The sequence below is a fragment of the Stigmatopora argus genome, chromosome 10 (genome assembly GCF_051989625.1).
Source record: "Stigmatopora argus isolate UIUO_Sarg chromosome 10, RoL_Sarg_1.0, whole genome shotgun sequence".
NCBI classification, from domain to species: domain Eukaryota; kingdom Metazoa; phylum Chordata; class Actinopteri; order Syngnathiformes; family Syngnathidae; genus Stigmatopora; species Stigmatopora argus.
In genome coordinates this window covers 17,625,708-17,640,117 of record NC_135396.1, presented here as the reverse complement: position 1 = coordinate 17,640,117, position 14,410 = coordinate 17,625,708, and the positions used below count along the sequence as shown (strand labels likewise).

At 41.0% G+C, this 14,410-nt stretch overlaps 1 protein-coding gene across 9 annotated transcripts in view; it reads left to right on the top strand.

Moving 5' to 3' along the window:
* LOC144083093 (kinase suppressor of Ras 1-like) overlaps window positions 1-14,410 on the top strand; it is a 67,933-nt gene that overhangs the window by 20,841 nt on the left and 32,682 nt on the right. For 5 of the 9 annotated variants that reach the window (XR_013303474.1, XM_077610605.1, XM_077610602.1 and 2 more), the window contains 2 exons: window positions 2,423-2,576; window positions 2,679-2,745. The exons of 1 other annotated variant lie outside the window; for it this stretch is intronic. Coding sequence is in view for 4 of the 8 variants with exons in the window: in XM_077610605.1 (XP_077466731.1) it covers window positions 2,549-2,576; window positions 2,679-2,745 (95 nt within the window). In the remaining 4 variants the exon portion in view is untranslated. Of the gene's footprint in view, window positions 1-2,422; window positions 2,597-2,678; window positions 2,746-14,410 lie in introns of those variants that run through there. 3 more of the 9 variants (XM_077610609.1, XM_077610606.1, XM_077610607.1) reach the window with 2 other exon arrangements.

Sequence of the window (14,410 nt, the reverse complement as noted above, 5' to 3'; positions counted from 1 at the left end):
GTTCGTCGAACAGACATTTCGTCGCCGGACATTTCGTCGCCGGACATTTCGTCGCCGGACATTTTGTTGACAGACAATTCGTCGCCGGATTCGTCGCCAGACATTTCGTCGAACGGACAATTCGTCGCTGGATTCGCTCGCTCTCAAAATTATAATCATGAGAGAGAAAGAGAGAGTTTACTGTTCAAAGCGATCAACCAGGTAATCTCTCGCTCTCAAAATTATAATCCTGAGAGAGAGAGAGTTTGTCATTGCATTGACAATGTCAGAGCATTAATATCTAAATATCTAATATCAAAATTATCAATAAATTGCATATTATTGCCGTTTGTGTGTATGTTTTTCAATTCGTCCTCTTCTCATGTGTGTATCGACAAACTTGCCTCTTTTATACTATTATTGTCCCAAATTAAACACATTATCAATAAGTTGCATATTGTATAGACCAGACATGGGCAAACTACGGCGGCCCGCGGTCCATATACAGCCCGTTAGGCTTTTTAATCCGGCCCGCCGACGTTGTCCAAATTATAGTAAAAATCAATGATGGGCTCCAGCTACCCTTGATTAGTGGCATGAGTGATCATTGAATTTAATTGAAATGAATGGTTTTATTTTCATTAAACAAGTATATAATGATATGGTTTTATTGTCATTATACAAGTATATAATGATATTTAAAGCTTTCACCATGAAGTGCACAAATAGCAATGACAAACAGACAAATAAATAATCAGTAAATAAGTAATAAATAAATAAGTAGTCCAAGAGAGATCAGCAGAGCGGAGCAGCCTTGTTCCGTTTGAAGTCCGGGATGAGTTCCATGGTTTTGGAAACATTCAGCGCCAAATTGTTAAGAGTGTACCACTCACTGAATCTATGGACTCAACAACAAACAAACATATAAATAATCAATATATAAATGATGAATAAATACTCAATAAATAAGTAGTAGATAAATAAGTAGTCAACATGATAAAAATAACTAGTCCGGGTACCGATCTTGCTATGGGATAATGAGGGGTTTTTTTTTAATAGCAAAAAGAAAAATCCAAGGATGACCAGGAGAGAAAAACATTGTACTATTTTGAAGTGGTGTTCATTGAGCCTTATTTAACTCAGATCTCTGGAAGAAACTGAAGTTTGCTCATATAAAATTGTTAAACACTGAATAAATTGAATAACTTGGTTAAAAGTCACAATGCATGACTTCCTGTATTGTTTTTTTATTTTGGTTTTCTTCTATAAAAAAGCTGAGGAGAGCGATCAGAAGAAAGGTGGGGGACTGGCTCTTTTTATTAATAGCAGATGGTGTAGCTGGGGGCACATTACGGTGAAGGAGCAACTTTGTACTCGAGATATCGAGCTAGTAGCTGTTAGCATCAAGCCGCTTTACATCCCGCGGGAGTTCTCGCACGTTATCGCGATAACTGCGTATATTCCCCCTTCTGCTGATGCGGCAGCTGCTTGCGACCTTATCTCTGGTGATGTTAACCATGCTTGCTTGGCTTCTGCTCTCCCCACCTTCACTCAGTATGTGAAATGCCAGAAATGGTGCCCTGACTCCATTTTTCATGTCCTGTCTTCCACTTGCGAGTTTCAGCGTGAATGTTTAAACTTTAATGAACATTTTTGATTTGGATACTTAATATTTAAGAAAAATGTGATGTACTGAAGCCGTGAAGTGGTGAAGAATAACAGTACTACATGTCAGGGCACGGTGGCTAACTGCTACTGACTAGTGGATGCGAATGGAAGTTTATTTCCACCAAAAACACGTTTTTGTAGATCGATTCAGACAGACGTTTAATGATACAAGAATCGCGCCATGTAATATCACCACAGAATCGATTTTTAAAAACTATACTTATCGCGAGAGCGAAACATCTGCCCAGTGGTAAGCAGCAGGCTGGCAAGTATAGAACTTATAGAATAGTTTCATAGTTAGGATTTGAATCGTTTTGCTTGAAATTTTTCAGGCCCTTGATAGTATTGTTGCTGAAATTATCACACAAAGCTCACATTCCATAAAATACATATAAACCCGAGGGGAGATGTATTTGATCCATTTTCTCACAACCTGAGATTTTCTCTAACACACATTTAAATAATGAGGTGACTGTTTTGGTGAAACAGCCAAAACATCCCGCGGGAGTTCTCGTGAATTTGTAGGGTCAATAAGAAGAATGTGGCTCTGGCAGTTATTCATCTTAACCCTAGAATGGTAACCCTCTATTTCAGAAGGTAACCCCTTTCACACCCTGTATCTAACAGTTGAGTGTGTGTATAGTACTGTACGTGTTTCATTGATGTACTTTGAGTCATTTGAAGCATAATTTGCCATACTGCAAGTGTTGAAAGGGAAAAAAATAATTTGGTACATACTGAAAAATTTACAATTTTTTGTCTGTCTCCCATACAGATTGTAGACACCCTGTCACCCCAGGTTACCGTTCTAGGGTTAATGGAAACAGTTTTGAGGATTTGAACCTTTGCTCACCCTCAAATATCTACTGGCACACATGTCCCTGCTTCATCCCCATACACCATGACTGCTCCCCCAACTTTCCTAGACAGTGAGTGCCACAGTTGTGAAGTCAGTGATTCATTTCCACTTATATCAGACAAGTCTCATTGTAATGTACATTTACATAGTGCATTCATGATGTATTTCACAGACCTCGCTGTGCAAAGGAGTTCACCGCAAACTGTTAGGCGGGATATTGGCTTGGCTGTTACACACAGGTTAGTACTGGGCACAAGAGGAGGTGTGACAAGGCATTACTCAATACAATAAGGGGAGGTTTTGTGGACAATGTTATGTTTAGTCAGTTGATCAAATCTATTATTGGATTAATGTTAACGATGGATGGTCGCCGCGACCACCCTAATTTGGTGCTGGCCGTCATTTCGGCTGTATTTACAAAAGAAATCCTGCCGCTAAATGTTGGCGTCAACAGAGCATTCAAAGCTAGACTGTGAACTATGTATATATATCATATATAATAACTCGGAGCTTGCCGTCATTGCCGGAGGCTTAAGAACTACAACCGCGGGACCCAGCGTTTTGGAAGACTCATTTGGGCAATTGTTAATTCGGACACAGAAAATGAGGACTTTGATGGATTTGTGGGTGATGATGACGTGAGTAAGTTGTAAAATGTCTAAATAAAGTACAACCGAACTCAGTTTTGCTTCCGTTGCCTTTTTAAAACATGTTTTTAGCGTGTGGGTGTAGCGAGGAAGAACTATATTTCCCAGCAGTCACTGCGCACCGGAACCCAGAAATATGCTGCTTCCGGTAGCCAGCGCTATTGCGTTTCAATGTTCATCCAATAAAATATAATATATATGCGTCTAATGAAATGGTGCGTGCTTTGTGTGTCTAAAATACAGAAATAGCACTCGTTACTGAACCTGCGGCGTAAGAAACGATGCTCCAAATAGGCGTGAAAATACGGTACTCTGGTTTCCTCCCGCATTCCAAAAACATGTATGGTAGGCTGATTGGACACTCTAAATTGCTCCTATGTATGAGTGTGTGCATGAATGGTTGTCTGTCTCCTCGTGCCCTGCGATCGGCTGGCCATCAAAATCTTAGAAAACCTGGGTCCTAATGAGGATGAAGCGGTTCAGAAAATGAATTAATGGATGAAAAATTGTACAGTAATCCCTCGAATATAGTAATGAGGACCAGACATCGCCACCCCAATCGAAAAACCACGAAGTAGGATCACCCCTATGGTTACTACATACCACACTAAGTTTTCACACCTATACAAAAATACAAGTACAATCATCAAGAAGTGTATTTATTAAATATTACAGTAATAGATAGGCATATGAAATAACTGTAATGTATTAACATCTAAATATAATAAATAAATTGAAAAAATGTGAATAGTTTAAGTACTGTACTCAGTGAAAATAGTGCCTCTCCGCTTTATTTAAATACCAGTGGTGGACCGTCAGGGCCTGCAAGGCCTTTTCTGCTGGCCTAAAAAAATGGGATTGGATTGGATAACTTTATTCATCCCGTATTTGGGAAATTTCATTGTGACAGTAGCAAGAAAAGGCATAGTTATAAGTTAGACAGTACAGTCGCAAAGGCCGGAGAACAACAAAGCAAAAGCACAAAGTACAAAGCAAATCAAAGTCAATGGGATCATTAAGAATCACCAAATCAAATCATTAAGACAGAAAAGCAGCAAAAACACAAAACGAGCAAGAGTGGACGGAGCTACCGCCACCGGCTGCCACTTGAATGGCGCCATCTTGGTTTCGGTAGCAAAAACGGATAGACTCAAAAAGACGTTGTAAAGTTGGACAAAAACTGGAACCACACACAGGAAGTCTTCCACAAGATGGGGAACTTCTGCAGACTGTGACCAAGGTAGAGAATATGCAGAGTCACTCTTCCAAGCTTATCCGCACAGTTCCTCAGTAGTCTGGAGCTGAAGAAAACAGCAGCAGGGCAGAACTCCTCGACTCCATTGCTGGTAAGCGCCGACAGCTCTTCCATCTTATCCCACGATGGAATGGTTAGTCAAGCATTGCCTCTTCTCCCGGCACTTTTGTCCATCTCCGAAACTCCGGGGGCACTGAGGTGTTGCTCCTTCTGCTGTGTATTGTAACAGCTAATCCCATGTGTGTGACAGCGTAGGCATGGCTGAATGGTTCCAAAAAAGAAGTAGCCGAAAGAAGCCAGGCTAACAGAACAAGGAAAGTTGTAAAAACATTAAAGTAAGAAGTATAAAGTACAAAGTAAAGTAAAAAGGAATGTATTAAGAAATATTAAAATGTAATTAAAAAAAGATAGAGGGCTGTAAAACACGAAAAACATGTGTGTACAGAGCTACTGCCACTGGATCTTGCGTGAACGGTGCCATCTTGGCAATGCCATCTGAATCTGAATCACAGACTGATGTTAATTATGTTTTGTCCATGAATACTTATTAATAATTCCAAATTGTCTGCCAGCTTCCCTTAATTGCTTTTCCCCTGGTTGCGCTGCTTCCAGATGTGTGTTTTTATATTTAAGCATCTAACCAATCACATTTCAGCTACTTGTTGCCAGGGTCAGAAATCTGCCTTGAGGCCTTCACACTCAGTTCTGCAGGCTCTGCTGCATAAAACAAGCGACGATAAAACTGTTGCTTTAACCAAACAGAATTCGATTTGGCGACCCCAATGCCTTCTCGCAGGTGTAGGGATACGTCATTGCCTTCTCGCAGGCGTAGGGATACGTCATTGCCTTCTCGCAGGCGTAGGGATACGTCATCGCTTTCACTAACTACGATTGACTAGTGATAGAGTAGACTAACCAGAGCTACCAAACTGTATCTGGAGCGAGCTGCACAAGCAAATATATTGTTGTGTTGATTTAATAGCGGTTTTGTCAACCAGCAATGGCTGAAGGAGGAGAAGAAATGGATTTGTTTGCAGATTTACTGTCAAAGCCATTTTCAAGACGGACTTTACAAGAAAAAAAAGCTGGAGATCATTAAGAAAGGTCGGACAACTCCATAGAAAGCAAGCCAGTCACAACCGGGAACGAACATTTTCAGCGCTAAATCGAATAAAAACGTATGCCAGAAATACGACAGGACAGGCTCGACTTTCAGCATTAGCTTCGATGGCGAAAGAAAGGAGGATGGATATTGTGTACAGGTAAAAATGATTTTTGGTGAGTAAAATATGGCTATATTCCTAAAAAATATTTCAATTGTATGAGGTTATTATTGATGATTTTTTATGTGTCGCAGCTATAGCTGCAGTAGAGGTTTTATAGCCATAAAATAGTTTTTGAGGGTAGGATTGATTCCGGCAGCTAAAGGCGTCGCTAGGAAATTCATGGACCGCCTGCCGGCTAATATAATACTCTGTAAAAACCGCCACAGTTTCTTGGCATATTAGGCAAACAGCAGATGATCGGTGTGCAGTGAAAAAATATTTAGTTGTCCACTCCGCATTGAACACTTGACATTTTATGTCCACTTCCCTTCTCTTATGTCGGCTCATCTTTAAAGAGGGGCTGATGGGTCGAGAAGGGTCAAAGGGTAAAGTACGCCTCACCTAAAAAAAAGCCAATGTATCTACAGTGCCATCTAGTGGAAAACATTAGGGGGAAATAAAAAATAAGATTAGTAATTAATTTAACATCAAGTTCGGCAGGCCGGATTAAAACATTTAATGGGCTGCATGTGGCCCCCGGGCCGTAGTTTGCCCATGCCTGTACTAGCCAATCATAGTTGGTGAAAGCGATTACGTTTCCCTACGACTGCGAGAAGGCAATGACGTATCCCTACTCCTGCGAGAAGGCCTTAGTGTCACCAAATCAAATTCTGATTGGTTAAAGCAACAGTCTTATTGACGCTTGTTTAATGCAGCAGGGCCTGCAGAACTGATTGTGAAGGCCTTGAGGCAGATTTCTGACCCTGGCAACAAATAATGACTGAAATGTGATTGGTTAAATGCTTCAATATGAAAACACACATCTGGAAGCAGTGCAACCAGGGGGAAAGCAATGAAAGGAAGCTGACGGACAATTTGGAATTATTTAATAAGTATTCATGGGCAAAATATAATTAACATCAGTTTGTGATTCAGATATTTCTTAGGCCAGCAGAGAAGGCCTTGAAGGCCCTGACGGCACACCACTGTTAGTCGGCACTTTGCCACAAAGCATACTAACTATGCTAGCAAGCTGCCAACAAAAGAAAGGGAAGCTGCTGCTCCGACGTTGGCAGCTAGTTTAAAGCCTCAACAAAGTCAAACTGCCATTCAACAGTCAAGGACCAAGGTCAGTTTTATGCTTTGATTCAAAATAGCAAAGCCCAGCAAAAAACTGTCTGACGGCGAGTTTTCAAAAGAATGTATGGAAGAGACAGCATGTATTTTGTGCCCGGAGACCAAAGACAAATTTGAGATAATCAGTTTATCACGGCGGACAGTGACTTGCCGTGTGGAACTAATAAATGAAGATATCACGAGCATCTTAAACAAAAAGACTGAGTCATTCACATTGTACTCTTAAGACACTGTTCAGCCCTTCATTTTTATCCGAAGTATCAACGACAATTTTGAAATAACGTAGTTTTTGACAATGGAGTCTCTGAAAGGACAAACATGGGGAGAGGAATTGTTTGACCGGGCGTCTGCTGTCATCGGAAATGTGAAGCTCGGATTTCGACAAAATTGACAAGTCACTTCAGTTGTTGGTTTGTCCTCTGTCACAAGACCCCAAAACTGCTCCAGTGAAGTTGCAGCTCGAACTGATCGACCTTCAGTCCGACCCTGTCTTAAAAGAGAAGATCAAGTCTCTGAAAGTAAATGACTTCTATGCTTCACTCAATGAAGCAGCATTTCCAAGGCTCCGGCGTACAGCATAGAAGATGCTGGTGTTGTTCGGCTCGAACTACGTGTGTGAACAGACCTTCAGCATCATGAACATCAACAAAGTCAGCCACAGATCCAAGTTAATAGACAACACCTCAGATCGATTCTGAGAATCGCCACAACAAAACTAAATCCAGACTTTGATGCGCTGGCTAAAAAAGGAGACCAAAGTGTCTCTGTGATGCGTCGTGCTCCAAATAAATTAAATAGTGCGCACTGATCAAATATAATTCCAATCCACAGAGTGATTTGGTGCCATTGTTTCATCCTTGCACTCGTCGTTGTTGTGTTTTCGCACCGGGGACACAAATTGAATAGAAGAAGCCGGACAAGTACAGTTGTGGTCAAAAGTTTACATACACTTGTGAAGAACATAATGTCATGGCTCTCTTGAATTTCCAGTTATTTCTACAACTCAGATTTTTCTCTGATAGAGTGATTGGAACAGATACTTCTTTATCACAAAAAACATTCATGAAGTTTGGTTATTTTATGACTTTATTATGGGTTAACAGAAAAATGCTCAAATCGCAACACGAATTAGCAGTTTGGGTGACTTAGAAAGTTGTGTCAGTGAAATGAGCTTCATAGCATGGCCTCTTAACTTCTTGTGAGTGATTATGAGTGACTACAGCTGGTGACTTCTCTGAGGCCATTTAAATAGGGCTCATTGGATGCAAATGCCCACAAACGCTACAATGGGAAAGTCAAAGGAGCTCAGCATGGATCTGAAAAAGTGAATCATTGACTTGAACAAGTCAAGAAAGTCACTTGGAGCCATTTCAAAGCAGCTGTAGGTACCAAGAGCACCAGTGCAAACATTAGTTTGTAAGTATAAAGTGCATGGCACTGTTTTGTCACTGCCACGATCAGGAAGAAAACGCAAGCTATCACCTGCTGCTGAGAGGAAATTGGTCAGGAGGGTGAAGATTCAACCAAGAATCACCAAAAAGCAGATCTGCCAAGAATTAGAAGCTGCTGGAACACAGGTGTCAGTGTCCACAGTCAAGCGTGTTTTGCATCTCCATGGACTGAGAGGCTGCCGTGCAAGAAGGAAGCCCTTGCTCCAAAAGCGGCACCTTAAGGCTCGACTGAAGTTTGCTGCTGATCACATGGACAAAGATAAGACCTTCTGGAGGAAAGTTCTGTGGTCAGACGAAACAAAAATCGAGCTGTTTGGCCACAACACCCAGCAATATGTTTGGAGGAGAAAAGGTGAGGCCTTTAACCCCAAGTACACCATGCCTACCGTCAAGCACGGTGGTGGTAGTATTATGCTGTGGGGCTTTTTGCTGCCAATGGAACTGGTGCTTTACAGAGTAAATGGGATAATGAAGAAGGAGGATTACCTTCAAATTCTTCAAGATAACCTAAAGTCATCAGCCCAAAGATTGGGTCTTGGGCGCAGTTGGGTGTTTCAACAGGACAATGACCCCAAACACTCATCAAAAGTGGTAATGGAATGGCTAAATCAGGTTAGAATTAAGGTTTTTGAATGGCCTTCCCAATGACCTGACTTAAACCCCATTGAGAACTCGTGGACAATGCTGAAGAAACACGTCCATGTCAGAAAGCCATCAAATTTAACTGAACTGTACCAATTCTGTCAAGAGAAGTGGTCAAAGATTCAACCAGAAGCTTGCCAGAAGCTTGTGGATGGCTACCAAAAGCGCCTAATTGAAGTGAAAATGGCCAAGGGACATGTTACCAAATATTAGCGCTGCTCTATGTATATTTTTGACCCAGCAGATTTGATCACTTTTTTCTGTTCACCCATAATAAAGTCATAAAAGAACAAAACTTCATGAATGTTTTTTGTGACAAAAAAGTATCTGTTCCAATCACTCTATCAGAGAAAAATCAGAGTTGTAGAAATAACTGGAAACTCAAGAAAGCCATGACATTATGTTCTTCACAAGTGTATGTAAATATTTGACCACAGCTGTACATCTGCATCTCCTATGGTTTTTTTGGGGGAAAAGACAGGCAGGAGGAGAGGGATGGTGATATCCTGAAGGATAACAGAACTTTCCGTGCTTTAAAATAGAAATGGTTAGTAATTAAAAAAAAGGCACATTTTATTCATTTGATTTTCAGTGTTTCAGTGACTCATTCCAAAGTCAGATATTTTGTTCTAATGCTTTTGTTCATTTTCATATGAAATTAAAGCACACGGATGACATATGTCAAGATGTGTATTTCTTTTTCTCCACTGAGGTGAGGGGGTTAAGAGATCCATCCATCTGCCCCTGGTCCGGCCCCTTTGTCAAATGTTAGAACCCATTGTGGCCCGCGAATCAAAAAGTTCGCCCACCCCTGGGCTAGTGATAGAGTAGGCGAACCAAAGCCAAAGTGAGCCAGCCAGAGATCGCAAACTCCACCCACAATGGCCGACGGAGGAAAACAAATGGATTTGGTTGCAGATTTGCTCACAAAGCCATTTTCCAGATGGACTTTTCCAGAAAAAATGGACATCATTAAGAAAGGGCGGTCAACTCCGAAGCTAGCAAGCCTGTTACAGCACGGTGTAAGGGTGTGTCCGCCACTTTCAGTTCGTTAACTACGAGCGCTACTCCAGGTTCACGGGCTCAGAGGAACACTGCAAATTGTATTGCTGGGAGTGCTTGTTATTTGCCACCGATCGACATGGTGTTTGGAGCAACACTGGATTTGCAAATTTGACTTGTTTAACCAAAGCCGCAACGAGACACCAACGCACTGCCGGACACTTACAAGCAACGGTGCTCTCCAAAAGTTTTGGGGAAACCCGAGTGGATTTACAGTTCAGCTAGCAAGTGCGCAGGGAAGCGGAGCGCCACAACGAAAAGGTAAAGAAAAATAGGGAAATCTTAAAAAGTTTGATAGACTGTAAACTTTCATTTCAGGGACACGATGAAATGCATCCCCAAACAAAGGAAATTATGTGGAACTTCTTTCTCTCATTGCTGAGAGAAACACGGATGTACATTCCCACTTGTCCACTAATTAAGCGTTTAGTGGCACGTCAGGCAAAATACAAAACAACCTGATCTCTGTTATTGCTGAAGTGCTAACTTCGGAGTTGATGAGAAGGGAAATAAAAGTACTGTTTGTCTCTGTAATGGTGAATGAGTCTGTGCGGTGTGCTGATGGATTTAAAGCACATTTGGATGATTTTGAATTTTGTTTTTTTGCTTCACACATTTAATGGCATTTTTGAGCATTCAGACCTGCTTTTTAATACTACAGAACAACAAACTGGATGTACAGTTTTGTCTTTCAAGAGTAAAGGAGTTTTGTGACACGTTTGAGCGCAAGAGGAACCGATATGAGGAAATCTAAGAGGCCACTGAACGCAGTGTGGGTGCTCCAAGCGCACAAAGAGGTCAAGCGCAAGATTCTCGCGCGCACTACCACCAACTCCACAACATGATTCTGCACAATATTATATGCCAGACGCGGACCAGATTTCAAGAACACAAAAGACTGATGTTTCTCTCCCTCCTCGACCCGCAGAAGTTTTCGGGAATACCAGACACTGACCATCCCCATGTCCACTGCTTCTGTTGAACGGACATTTTCAGCCCAAAACAGAATCAAAACTTATGCCAGAAATACAACAGCACAGACTCGACTGCATTAGCTTTGATGGCGATAGAAAAGAACTTCTTGATGGACCTGAAATGCACGTGTAATCTGTACGACAGAGTAATTGAAATCTTCTTGAGGAAAGAAAGGAGGATGGATTTTGTGTATAAATAAAAAGAATTTTTGGGGAGTAAAATATGTCTATTTTCCTAAATAATATTTAAATTTTTTAGGTTATTATTGATTCTTTTTTTATAGGTGTCACAGCTGTAGCTGCATTAAAGGTTTTATAGCCATAAAATACTTATTGAGGGTTGGATTGATTCACACACAGCACTACTGAAGGCCCAGGTGTGAAATGCACGGCCCAGCACTGATTCAAAGTGGTTACCACTCGTTTAGTGTCCTTGGAAAAGGATATGGTGGTTCTAAATGTTTGTTTGTTTTCTTTCTTAGTAAAACTCACGGAAGATTCATTTAGCATAGCAACGTCACTTTTTTTTCAGTCATTGTCATAATGTCTCGTTTTTTCGTCATTGGATGCCAGGACGCTTAGGAGGCATTTTCAACTGTGACTCAAAATCCAAACAAAGCTGGAATTGGCTCGGCATAGTCTTTCTCCACAAGCGATGTGCCCGATGAGAAATTCACTTGCAACTAAACAGGAGAAGGCAAGATGTCTGCCTTTTTTATATCATTCTTCTTCTATGCTGAAATGTGGCTTCTTATTCAGCGCTGAGTGCCACCCAATTCAGCTCCAAAGAAGCAGAGGCCTGACTTTTTGAATTTTGACATTTTTATGAACGTTTTTTTATAGGCATACCTCTACTTACGAAATTAATTGGTTCCAGAACTTTTTCGTAACTTGAACATTTTGTTAGTAGAGCAGTACTTTATATGTAAATTCTATAATTCGTTCTACAGTCCTCACACAACTACAAACTGAACCCTTTAAAATTGGTCAAAATGTCTCAATTTTGTAATAAAAAAGATGTGAGAAACACACAAAAATGTAAGAAAATGATCAGAAAATGATTTATTAATGTCACCAAATAAATAACAAAGAAAATGGAGGGTTGTTGTGAGACAGCCAACGAGAGCCCAGTATATGGTGTAGGGAACTTTTAAAGTGAGAATCAATGCATCCGCATAAGGAATACGTACATGATTTTTCCAAAATGGCGCCGTCAAGCGGAAAACAGTGGCAGTAGCTCTGTCCACTCTTATGTTTTTTGTGTTTTACAGCCCTTCTATCTTTTTTTTAATTACATTTTAATATTTCTTAATACATTCCTTATTACTTTACTTTGTACTTTATACTTAAATGTTTTTACAACTTTCCTTGTTCTGTTAGCCTGGCTTCTTTTTTTGGAACTATTCAGCCATGCCTACGCTGTCACACACATGGGACTAGCTGTTACAATACGCAGCAGAAGGAGCAACACCTCGGTGCCGCCGGAGATTTGGAGCTGGACAAAAGTGCCGGGAGAACAGGCAACGCTTCTGACCAACCATTCCATCATGGGATAAGATGGAAGAGCTGTCGGCGCTTACCAGCAACGGAGCCGAGGGGCTCCACTCTGCTACTGTTGTCTTCAGCTCCAGACTACTGAGGAACTGTGTGGATAAGCTTGGAAGAGTGACTCTGCATATTCTCTACCTCGGTCCCAGTCTGCAGAAGTTCTCCATCTTGTGGAAGACTTCCTGTGTGTGGTTCCAGTTTTTGTCCAACTTTACAACGTCTTTTTGAGTCTGTATCCGTTTTAGCTACCGCAACCAAGATGGCGCCGTTCAAGTGGCAGCCGGCGGCGGTAGCTCCGTCCACTCTTGCTCGTTTTGTGTTTTTGCTGCTTTTCTGTCTTAATGATTTGATTTGGTGCTTCTCAATGATCCCATTTACTTTGATTTGCTTCGTGCTTTTGCTTTGTTGTTCTGTCCAATCACCCTCTTGCTACTGCCACAATGAAATTTCCCGAATACGGGATGAATAAAAGTTATCCAATGTACTTTTTGGGGGGTTTTGTAACTTGGATATTTTTCTTATCTCGAGGCACTCATTTGCATACAAACAGCTTTTGTAACCTGGAAATTTTGCACCTGGAGCCATTCGTAAGTAGAGGTATGACTACATAAGATAAAAAACGTGACAAACTGAAGTCGCCAATGTTGAAGCCGCGAAGTGGTGAAGGATCACAGTACAGTAACACCTTGACATACGAGTGCTGTGACATACGAGGAATTTGAGATACGAGTACAATTCCAAGCAAATATTTACCTTGAGATAGGAGACATATTTTGAGATACGAGTAAAATTCCAAGCCAATATTTACCTTGAGATAGGAGACAAATTTTGAGATACGAGTAAAATTCCAAGCAAATATTTACCTTGAGAAAGGAGACACATTTTGAGGTACGAGCATAAGCGACACGAGAGGCGGCTTATGATTTCAGTGCACTGTCTTAAAAGCAAAGCGAGGGGAGCCTTCAACACCAGACCCCTTCATTTAAGTTGAAATTATGTTTACGTATTTTATGAGCGCGTTGCCGTCCAAAAAGTATGGTCAGGTGTGCCGCGAGAAATTGCAAAAAGTCATACAATGTAATATTCAGAGAGAAAAATTAACATAAATATAACGAGATTAAAATTGAACTATTACAAGGTTAAAACCAGAATATGAGGAACGTTAAATTACAGATTACATTATGACAAGAAAGGGTGGCCCTGCGGCTGAGTGGTTAGCGCATCGGCCTCAAAGTCGGGGACCTGGGTTAAAATCCAGGTCAGTCCACCTGTGTGGAGTTTGCATGTTCTCCCCAGGCCTGCGTGGGTTTTTGCCGGATACTCCGGTTTCCTCCCACATTCCAAAGACATGCATGGTAGGCTGATTGGACACTCTAAATTGCCCCTAGGTATGAATGTGAGCGTGAATGGTTGTTTGTCTCCTTATGCCCTGCGATTGGCTGGCCACCAATTCAGGCCTCTGGCCCAAAGTCAGCTGGGATAGGCTCCAGCATGCCCCGCGACCCTAGTGAGGATAAAGCGGTTAAGAAAATGAGAAGAGATGAGATGAGACTATTACGGTTCAAATTGTGAAAGTCATTTTGTTGCTTATTTTTCTCTAACATGAATCGGATGTTGTTTGGTTTCTTGGGCATCAACTTTTGGCGACGTAAAGTCTGTGTGAGCACAACATTTTTTTGCGTAAAATTAGGAGATTTAAGCAATATTTGGAGAAAAGTCATAAAATTATCTGATTAAAACATTACATGACTTATTTTTGTATCACTCGAAGCGGAAGTTGTTCAGAGTCCGCAGGCATCAACTTTTAGTAACATTAGGTCAGTGTGAAAAATTAGATTTGGAATTATTTTGGAGGTTTATGTGATTCCTGCTGATAAAACTTTGATCAGAATTACTATTGTTATTATAGGCGACATAGTTTTA